The following is a 12137-nucleotide window of genomic DNA, read 5'->3' as shown; positions in this document are numbered from 1 at the left end:
CTTAATCGAAACAGGAGAACGACTATTTCGCGGCGTCGATTAACAGAATCGTAGCGAGAATTTACGCCTCTCGCTGACGCGTTTTCCTCGCGACCGCGTCTCTCCGCGAACGGTCATAACAGACGGCTAGCATCCTTTTTTAACCACCGATATAGAGATTGACCAATTAGCAGCGACGTCAATTTCCCTCACCTTCCGAACGAAGGCTTTCCTCGACGAATCCGAGGATCTCGTGTACTTAGACGAACCCCATATAATTTTCCTCTGTGGCATCATCGGGACGGAGAGTCATTCTCTCGTGAGGTCGTATTAGCGAGTTACTTAAAGTCTGTACGCTCGGTGGATATTCCACGTTTTCGCAAAGAGTCCGACTTAGATTTTTGTGAGCAGGTACATCTATCATTTCGTTGACCGCGGATTCGTTATTGAACCTAAGACCAACATCACTAGTATCGCGAGTGTCCAACCGCCGCGGTTGATTGTCGAGTCGGTAGCATCCATACTCGTATTAACAGACCGTACCTTATATACAAGGTTATAACACGACGATGACCGATTGCAATGAAGATTCATCAAACACCCACAACCTTATTCCTGACCCTTCTCCGACATATATATATGTCGGGTTAGGATCGGAATTTTGGGCGCGTGACAACACTTCGCGTGGACTAGCCATCGTTTCACAAAGCAGACATTATATTTACACGTATATACAAGACTATCACAAAGCTTAACAAATAATATGTCTAATGAATAATAAGCTTAACGAATAGTAAGTTTAATGAATAATATGATTTACGAATAATAAATTTAATGAACACTATTAACAATGTTTTTGGGTTCAAACGAATCTACGGTCAGCGAGATAACTCTTTACTAAGCGTGAAATAATCTTAGGCGCAAAATACGATTGACGAAAATGCTCGATGTGTCACTCTCCAAGGCAATCGCACGAATGCCAGTGTCACGTAAAATAACAAAATAAAAAAGAAATTTGAGGTGAAAAATAAAAAAAGAAAACTTTATTTTTTTCTTTACAATCTACTTCCGAACTCTAGGCGTGACTTTCTAAGACTGACTTATGATTTTCCTTTCGATCGGATCCGATTACTTTCTTTTGTCATCCCTCAACATCCCCGCCGTCCATGCATTTGCTAGGCGTCCGCGATCGTTGTCACGTGCTTTTTCTTCTAGAACCTTCGGTGAAAGGACCGTTGGGATGTTGATGGTTCATTAGGCGCTTCAGCGATATACATTGTCGCCGAGTGCCGCCACATCTTTATCTCTATCGTCAGTCCGTCGGATTTGAAGTATGCCGGTCGTGACACCAGCCTCGTCTGGAATTTGATACGCACTCGTTAGAAGCATCGAAAAGTTCCGAACGCCGTTTCTAGGCAGTTTCTGCCTGGAGTTTGATTATTGATACAATGTATGTCCCATTGTATCGGCACCTCCGAGGCAACCTCACATGTGGCTAGGCCCGCTCTCGAGGCCGCATGCCGCCACAATCACACTTCTCGGAAAACCCATACAACCACTCCAGACGTCCGTTAGGCAAAACGTTTATCTCGTGACCGTGGCTACGTTCGGCGACCAATTTTTCGTTTGAGGCTTTGTTTTCGAGAAAATCGACTTTGAATTTTCGCTCGTGCACTTTATCACGTCTCGTTATAACGGATCTCGCTGTAGATTTTTAAAAAAATTAAAAACAAAAAATTTTAAAAAAATGTTTATTCTATATTTTCAACTTCTTTTTTCGCGTAGAATCACTCCCTTTCCACTTGTACCACCAGCTATCAACCACCCTGTATATATATTTCATAGTAAAATTTCCATATGTAATTCTCCAAGTTTATTGCGGTATTAATTATTCTTAATCACTTGGTTTATTAACAGGTTTATTTTAGTCGTACAGATTTTATCCATTTTATTTCTGTGTTTGTTAATTAATTAAAATATGTATTCCTGCTGTTTCGCTATTATGTCGTATGTAGTCGTTCTTATTTTTGATTTATCAGGTCAGTTCGCGGCTCGTTCAGTTTATTAATTAGTTTTATTCAATCATTTTGTATATTTTATACTTGCTGATTAATCAAAGTGTGTCCTCCTGTTGTTCCATTTATTCTCCTTTACTATTACGTTGCATATTATCGTTCTTATTTCTTAATTTATTTGGTCGGTTCGTGGTTCGTTCGATTTATTAGTTGGGTTTATTTAATGATTTCATTTTTATTTTGTATTTTACATATTCCATCTTCGTTAACTGATTGTAGTATATCATTCTGTTGTTCCATTTATTATGTTTTGCTAATTCGTCATACATAATCCTTCTTATTCTTGATCGATTCGCGGATAGTTTAGTTTATTAATCGATTTTGTTTAGTTATAGATATTTTATTTTATTTTTTGTATTATATATATTCCATATTCGTTAATTAATTAAAATTTAATGGAAATTAAAGTTGTCGAACTTTGAATTTGACATTCGATATGAAGAAGGCAAAGCAAACGCTACTAGCGTTTTAACTAATTAGCGGATTATCTAGAAATTCCCCGGAGGTATGTCTGCCAATCAGGAAATGAGAAGAAGATTCACCGGTTCGTTGTCCACCTCTAAAAGATTTGAATTAATCACGTCAACCGAGAACTCTCCCATATTTGAAGCTAAGCCTCGCCTCCCTCAATCCCATGGTCCAGGAAATCAGAGAAGAGCAGTCATTCGAGAATACCTTACTACACAAGAAACACCCATAAAATATTTTGATCAGGCTGCGGAAGACACCGACGAAAACACCGGTGAAGAAGCATCTGATCATGAGATAAGCGATGCCGAAATATCAAGAGAAGAGGAGTTTTCCCTATCGTGCTCTGAGTTGCCACAACAACGGGAAGAAAGGACCAAACCCACAGTATTTACAGAATTGAAGATCTCAGAAGCAAGAGATTCGATAGTGAAAGTAAACGATCATAAAGTGATTTTTATCGATACAAAAGGAAATCCGGTGGACAGAGGAGCCTTAGAAATAAAAGAAGCAAGGAAATTACCGCATTATGGAGATGTAATGTTTGAAAGAGCAAGATTATATCAAGACTCAGGAAAACAAATAATATCTTTACCCATGAAAGAAAACCGAAACGTCCCAATAACAGCGGAAAACTTGTTGTACTCGTTAAAAACCTTGCTGGACGTGGTAAATGAGAAATTGACACGTACAATCAAGAAATTGAAGGAAGTATTCTTAGCAAAAACAATACACATTACCATTTGCACCAGGGAAGTAACCATCCCACCAGTGGAAGCGCGAACTAACATAATTCGGGAAAAAACACGAATCGTCCGTAGCAGGACACAAAGGAGTAACGAAAACCTACCAAAGAATACGGCAACATTATTATTGGGAAAACATGAAGAAGGAAATCCAGGAGTACGTAAGAATATGTAAAGAATGTCAATTGAAGAACTTAACTAGAATAAAAACGAAGCAACCAATGGTACTCACTGATGCACCGGACAAAGCTTTCGACAAAATCAGTATGGATATCGGCGGTTCATTACCAAAGACACAAAGGGAAAACGAATATATATTAACGATTCAAGATTTATTAACAAAGAACTCGCTCGGAATTCCGATCAAAGGAATCACTTCGGCCGAAATAGCAGACATTTTTATTAAGCAATTCATTTGTCGATTCGGTTCACCAAGAGCGATCTTGACCGATTAGGGAGCGAACTTTACATCTTCCTTAATAAAAAAAAAAGGTAGTAAAGAGGTTTCGGATAAAAAGATGCACCACGACAGCATATCACCCACAAAGCAACGGTTCATCGAAAGATCACGCCACGTGTATCTCAAGTTATATATCGAAAATTCCAGAAATTGGGACGAATGGGTGAAATTAGCCATGTTTTCTTATAATACCTCTGTACACGAAGGAACGAAATTCTCCCCACACGAACTAGGGCACTTGGCCAGAGAACCCACTGGTGAAATAATAATCGAAGAAGATTAACATACTACTAACATACGCAGAATACCTCAGAGATCTGTTCGATAAAATCAACACCGTGCAGCAGATGGCAAGAGAAAATTTGGTGAAATCCAAGTTAAAATCAAAAGAATACTACGACAGATGAATCGGCCCGCAAAATTTCAAAATAGAACACCTAGTATATCTATTAAAGGAACCTAGCAGAGGAAAATTTTCCGATCAATATCCGGGACCGCATAAGTGTTAGAAATTTTAGAAACTCAAAACGTCAAGATTGAAGTGAAAGGGACTAGGCGAACAGTGCACTTAAACAAGTTAAAATTAGCGTATAACCGAAATAATCAATAAATGAAACGATTTCAGAAGGCAAGAATAATGCAGATAGTGGAAACCTAAAAGAAAAAGAAAAAAGAAAAATTATTATGTGTGCTCTAACCATTATTCAAATATAAAACGTGTTAATTCAATACAATAAAAAAAAAACAGTGAAAGTGAAGGGTACCTTGTGAACAATTAATCATCGTAGAAGGAAGTGTATGTGCAAAGACAGGTTATGGGTCCACATTCGTAGAACATAACATACGACAGCCAGCTGAAACAAATGGATAAATTAATCTCAATTGTCTTAATACAAAATATAATATTACTAAATGTTTATAACAATATTATGATTAAACCAAAGGAAGTATGACACTGCTTGTCGAATAGTGCAGATAGTGGAAACCTAAAAGACAAAAGGAAGATTACTATTTGTGTTCTAACCATTATTTAAATATAAAATGTGTTAATTCAATAAAATAATTAAAAGGCAGTGAAAGTGAAAACTACCTAGTGCACGATTCATCATCGTAGAAGGAAGTGTACATATAGGAATTCCGCAGAGACAAATTATGGATCCACTCCATAGAACATAGTATATGACTGTCAGCTGAAACGAATGGATAAACTAACCTCAATTGCCTTTGACATATATGAAAGAAAATAATATTATTAAAAATTTACAAGAATATTACAATTAAACTAAAAGAAGCACGATAACAGTCAATGATTGATGTTCGACAATAGACTTACAGTTGCCCAATGGAAAAGAAAACTGAAAAATCAAGAAAATATGACATTACTACAAATAAATCAATATTGACGCAGCAGTCCTCGATAAGAAGAAACAAAATCAGTTAATAGGTGTAGAAAGAAGTTATAGAATAATTAAGGTAGGTTAACCGAATGTCAATAACAAATATAACTAGAATAAGAAGGTGTTATACTATATTAACATATATAATATTGTTAAATTATTGTATCTGACATATGGAAATAGATTTTATAATACACAAAAGCGATAGTTGATACAATACAATACCCACGTATTAAATTAAATTAATTAAATGACATTTTTATACATACAAACGTAGGATAAATAAAAGTACCCATAATAAGTGTTTAGAGCATAACGAAGAACCAGACAATGTCAAATACTCATTATGTAAATGTTCCAAGTAAGCAACGCAGCATCGAAGGAAAACAATTCAAGAAACTACAAACGATAATAATTCAATAAACAGGTTTTAACTAATAATACATAGATTAGCTTAAAAAATTATACTATGCAAATATGAAATAACAATAAATCACAAGTACGAAGTAACGACAGATTAATAGGAAAGAAATAGAAATAGCTAGTAAATATTAAAATAGGCTAGAAATTAATCAAGATAGATTAACTGAGTATTAATGACCAAACATGATTGAAATTAGAAATTATCATATTGTGTTGAGTTACTATAGTATTATTATATTAAATCTGGCATTAAGAAATAAGGTTGTATTATACAATAGTGACTGGTGACACATTACACTATGCACACATTAAATTAAACCAATTAAACAAAAGCTACATAAATACAAACCACCTTATAATCAAACAGTGAAATAATTCTATTAGTAATTAATAATTTCGACAACGATTTATATCCACACGGTATTACATTAAAATAACACACAGTATATATATATGTCGGATTATCATTAGGATTTAAGGCGCGTAACGATTCTTTGTTTGAGTTAGCCATCGTTTTACGAGACAGAGATTATATTTACGCGAATATACAAGATTTTACAAAATATTATGAGTATTGAGTTTAATGAATGATAAGATTAACAGACGTTAAGTTTAACCAATAATTAGATTAAAGAATAATAAATTTAACGAACAATAAGAGGTACGAATAATATGTTTTACGAATAATAAATTTAACGAATAATGAGATTAACGATTGATAGGTTTAACGAATAATGAATTTAATTAACACTATTAACAATGTTTCCGGGGTTCTAACGAATCCACGGTCAACGGGATAACTCTTTGCTATGCGTAGAATAATTTTAAACACAAAAATACGATTGCTGAGACACTCGGTAAATTGCTCGATGTATCACTTTCCAAGGCGATCACACGAATGAATATCTGATGAAAATCTTTTTCGCTGTACGACTGCATTTGTTTGTTATATGCTCGCTGCAGACATCGAGAAGGTTCCAATCGTTGTTGCTAGGCAATTTCTGTCAAAAGTTTGTTGTATACTCTTTGGAAACATCGAGAAAGATCCGAACGCCGATATTAGGCAGTTTCTGTCTGGAGATTGATTCCTAATACAACGCGAGTCCCATTATATCAGCATCTCTAAAATACAATTCTATGTGATTTCTAGGGAGAACAATACAATCGATCCACACCTTCGTCAGGCAAAACGTTTATCCCGTGACCGTGGCTACGTTCGGCGATCAGTTGTGACCTCGAACCCACTTTCGCTTTCACAAATGTCAAACAATTACAAATGACAATTGCTTAATTACAGTTATGATAAAATCTAGACTAAAGCATTAGAAGGCTTCCTCAAAATTGCAAAGGGAAGGCTCCGGTTTTCCTTTCATCTCCGACATATATATATATATATATATATATTACAACAAACACAAAACAATGTTGAACGAAGTAATACACTGTAAACATACACATCACAACGAACACAAAACAACATTGCTGACACTTCACTAAAATAGAGTTGAAAATAACACTTCACTAAAATAGAGTTGAAAATACGTAATAGATAAATAATTATTTCGGTATTAAATAAAAGTTACATAGCACGACACCACACTCTTATTCAAGACGTATACAAACAGCTATTTTGGAAATCCGTCACGAGCGTGAAGCAGCTCTCACGCATGCGCAATGAAATACATTCGGTAATTATATACATTATTATAAACATACAATAATATTAATCCTATTCGAATTACACGTCATCCACTTGTAATATCGTGATATAATGTGTTTACAAAGAGTGGACAATAGAGATGTTAATCAGACAGAAAAAGACGATTGTTGTTCAACCTGAACTATTCACGCCAAACGCACAGAAAACAGCGCAATCCACACTCTCTCGGCAACGCCACTCGCAACCTCTGTCTCCGCTCAGCTCGCACTCGGCTCCTCGACTCGCACTCTGCTTTTCGACTCGCACTCTCTGCTTTTCGACTAACTCTCTGGTCGTTGCCGCATTCTGTTGTCTTTTTCCTAGGCCCACCGCACACGTGTTCTGCAGACGCTCGTGGCCAGAGTCACGTAGGTCTTTTCCACGAAACTATGCACTTGAAAAGACCGATGACACATTGATGGGCCCGACGGCGCCTCGGCTCTCGGGACATTGTTCATAGTTCGCCCGACATTTCTTAGGCCTTTCGTCCACGATACTACACACTGAAATAAAGTTAAAAATAATTAATAGATAGACAATTAATTCGATATTAATAAAAGTCACTACATACTAGGGACACCAGCCAACACGTGCAACATGATAAAAAAATGGGGGAATAATAAATAATAACTAATACAGCATAATACGTTATTATGTAGTAACAAAAGATTAATAACTTTTATGAGTAACTAGCTAAGAAGACTAACAAATAACAAATAATAATTAATAAAATATAATGCACTATTATATGTTAATAAGAAGATTAATAACCATTTATGGTACACAAGCTAAGAGACAATACTAAATATTAACTAAAAGAAAATATGTTAATTATTTTTTTTGTGTGTATGCACAGAATGGGTCGCAGATATTTTGACCCGAACCAAGCAAACCAACTCTACAGCCTTTATGAGGTAGACACACCTGTGGCTAATCCACAAGACCCAGAAGAAATACAATCCTGTTACTGTGCTCAACTAGTTAACACTGCTTATCTTTTCAACAGTCATCACTTTTGCCGGGATTGCTACGACTATCTAGATCCAGACGATCAAGATCTATACGAGGACCAGCCAACACACTTCTTATGCGGACGAATTCAAACAGTGCCCTGTAGACTATGTGATATACAAGTAGCAGGACTCCAACCTGCGACATCTTGTCCCTAATGGGTAAATGTTTGAATGTTTATCTTGACTTAACTCAACATGAAAGATATCTTCTGATACAAGGAATTATAATTCGCGCCGTTGCCCGCTAGGAAATTATGTATTAACACAACGAAGGCAAACATGTTAATCGATAATACATATATATGTACTCTCTTAAACAATTGCACTCGTAATACCTGCGCCTATGGATAATATATACACACATACACATATATGTCGGAGATGAAAGAACACCGGAGCCTTTGGAATTTTGAATAATCCCGCAACATTGTAATCTAGAGTCTACTATAGCTGTAATTAAACAATTATAGTTATCTAATCCGATTGTAATTGTTCGCGAGTTGTGATAATGAGCTTGGGCTCGAGGCGGCAGCCAGTCGCCGAACGTAGCCGCGGTCACGGGATGAACGCTTTGTCTAACAAAGGTATGGAGTAATTCTATAGTTCTTCTTAAAAGAAATATTTGTGGCGGCACGCGACAGTAAACATTCCAACGGTTTCTGTCCCGTGGCTCGCCACACGTTGACCCTATTCTTCGAGCAAGATGATTGCCAGATGTCGGTGCGTCTCCGCAGTACGTGTTCAGCTAGCCTGAGGGCCGTTATAAATCTTAGGATTTAGTTGACTAAAGTCCTTCAAACAAACAGTCTTTGTCCCAGCTACGGGAAGATAGGGAAAATCTATTTTTTTCGCGAACGACGCTTCCCGTTAGCAACTTTCCCTCTAGGGCAGCTAGTATCTTTTTCTAACCACCGATATGGAGATTGACCAATTAGCAGCAACGCCAAATCCCCTCACCTTCTGAACGAAGGCTATCCTCGACGAATCCGATGATCTCGTGTCCTCAGACACGCCTCATCATAGCTTTCCTCTGCAGCATCACCGCGACGGAGAGTCATTCTCTCGTGAGATCGTATTAGCGCGTTACTTAGTGTCTGTACGCTCGGTGGGTATTCCACGTTTTCGTAAAGAGTCCGACTTAGATTTTTGTGAGCACGTATATCTATCATCCCGTTGACCGCGGATTCGTTATTACTTACTTCGTTCGGAAAGTAAGGGACATTGACGTTGCTGCTAATTGCTGCTAATTGCTGCTAATTGCTGCTAATGACGTCGTTCGTTGAAAAAAATAGATCTTCCCTATCTTCCCGTAGGTGGGACAAAGACTGTTTGTCTGTTTGAAGGACTTTAGGTAACTAGATCTTTGTGTTTATGACGACCCTCGGGCTAGCTGAATCGTCGAATCAGTTACGTTTTCACAACAACAAGGTAAGCTCGTTCCTTCCTTTGCCAATCCACTATCCGCGGCAACAATGGCAACCGCAGATAAAATTACCTCCTTGCGTCGGAGACGAGGTCATTATCTCCGCTAATTCACGCTTATGTCAAATCAACTGGACGAATACGAACAATTCGGTCGTCAGGAAGAGTGCGATTTATTATTCCTCCAGAAACATCTGGACCAATATGGGACTGAGTTCTACGCCATCCAACTCGAGTTAGAAGAATTAACCGAGGAGGAAAACGCACGCGGTACCGACATGTCGGACCAATATTTAAATATACGATTACGGATAAACCACCTATTAAAAGGCGCCAATTCATTAAAACTCAACCAACGGAAATGTTCGGTCCCAATCGGAACGCTCAACACGTTGCCGACGACCTCGAAACGTTACATCACGGCCACGATCACCCCCATTGACGGCACATACGAACGCACGGTGACGTTCCTAATCATACCGACAATATCGACTTGGGTCCCATATCAACCCGTAGATCGCTCAACGATACAAATACCTAGGAATCTCCAACTAGCCGATCCAAGATTCCATAGATCTGCTTCGATTGAAATCTTATTGAGCGCCGGACCAACACTAGTATCACTCTGTGTCGGCCAACTGGATATCAGTCAATCAAACGGGCCCGACTTGCGTCTGCAAAAAACGCGATTTGGATGGGTCATCGGGGTGAGCCCAACCTCGCAATCATCATCATACGCATTTCACGCCTCCACGGCGGCTTTACAGGCGGACCTCGCCCGTTTTTGGGAAATCGACGAAGGACCGCCCGCTGCACACATTTCGGAAGCGGAACGACAATGCGAGGAGCACTTTCGAAATCACGTTCAACGCACCAACGAAGGACGATACATTGTCGCTCTCCCATTTAACGAAACAACTCCTTCGCTTGGATGCTCTAAATCCATGGCGATGAAGCGACTCACATTCCTCTGCCGTCGAATCCAACGAGACAAACGATTCGAAGTTGACTATCACGCCGTAATACAAGAATACTTGGAATTAGGACACATGACGAAGATTACCACGGACCACTGCACGGACGACGGATATTTTCTGCCACATCACGGCGTGATCAAAGAGTCCAGCCAAACTACAAAACACAGAGTTGTGTTTGACGGATCTGCACCAACCACCGCCGGAGTTTCATTAAACAACGTATTTCATACGAGACCGAAACTACAAGATGACGCATTTTTCATTCTTCTAGGATTTCGTTCTCATCAATACGGCATTACAGGCGATGTTGAAAAAATGTATCGACAATTTCTTGTGCGCCCAGAGGATCGGAAATTCCAACAAATTTTGTGGCGCAACTCTGATGAAGATGTTGACAACTATCAACTTAACACAGTGACATTCGGGCTGTCAGCGGCCCCTTATCTAGCCATTCGGTGCCTCAAACAACTGGCGGACGCCGAGGGACTTCGGTACCCACGAGCGGCGATGGTCTTACAGCGAGACTTCTACGTCGACGATGTTCTTACAGGAGTTGATACAAAGGTCGAGGCACGATCATTGAGAAGGGAGATCACAGAATTGCTTAAACTAGCCGGCTTAAACATTCTAAAATGGGTATCGAACGACCGGGAACTGCTACGAGGACTTTCCGAGCAGGACATAAACGATAAGCTGTTACTAGGCGAATCGCAAACCTTCAAAACTCTGGGTGTTGTTTGGAATTCCTTTGACGATTCGATCCTATATTCCGTCAAAATCAATCCTACCGCCTCTCGAATTACGAAAAGAACAATCAGCTCCGAAATCGCCAAGATCTACAACCCTCTTGGATTACTGGCACCAGTGATCGTTCGAGCTACGATGCTGCTCCAACGATTTTGGACATTAAAAATAGATTGGCACGAATATCACAAGGTGACTTACATACAGAATGGAGCAAATACTATGCACAGCTACCATTGCTAAATAACGTAAAGTTTCCACGTAAAACTATAATCAAGACTGCAGCGGAAATTGAGTTACACGGGTTCTGTGATGCCAGCGAAAGGGCGTATGGGGCATGCGTTTATCTTCGCACCATCACTCCGGATGGTCATGTCTGGACACAACTCCTCACTGCAAAGTCAAAGGTGGCTCCGCTCAAATCACAAACCATTCCAAGGCTGGAACTGAGTGGAGCACTTCTTCTCACATCATTGGCCACTACAGTCCTTCAAGCCTTACCAAGCAGCATTCCTCGGACCGTTTATTGGACTGATTCTACAATCGTTCTTCATTGGATTAATACATCACCCCATACGCTGAAAACCTTTGTCGCTAATCGTGTGGCAGAAATTCAACAGAAGACTCACACCTCAGATTGGCGTCAGATTCCCATTACCGATAACCCTGCAGATCTCATATTTTGTGGCCAATCACCCGAAGACTACCTGCGACCAACCAGCACCGAAGTCTGA

At 39.0% G+C, this 12137-nt stretch overlaps 1 protein-coding gene across 1 annotated transcript; it reads left to right on the top strand.

The window, feature by feature from the left end:
* Window positions 1-9801: 9801 nt before the first annotated feature.
* On the top strand, window positions 9802-12137 carry LOC126875556 (uncharacterized). Its single transcript, XM_050638506.1, has 2 exons — window positions 9802-11394; window positions 11469-12137. Exons 1-2 carry the CDS (start codon window positions 9802-9804, stop codon window positions 12135-12137), a joined length of 2262 nt encoding a protein of 753 aa, XP_050494463.1.

Source organism: Bombus huntii, chromosome 18 (genome assembly GCF_024542735.1).
Source record: "Bombus huntii isolate Logan2020A chromosome 18, iyBomHunt1.1, whole genome shotgun sequence".
Taxonomy (NCBI): Eukaryota; Metazoa; Arthropoda; class Insecta; order Hymenoptera; family Apidae; genus Bombus; species Bombus huntii.
The sequence above is the reverse complement of the archived record's forward strand: the minus strand, read 5'-3'. Positions and strand labels throughout refer to the sequence as shown.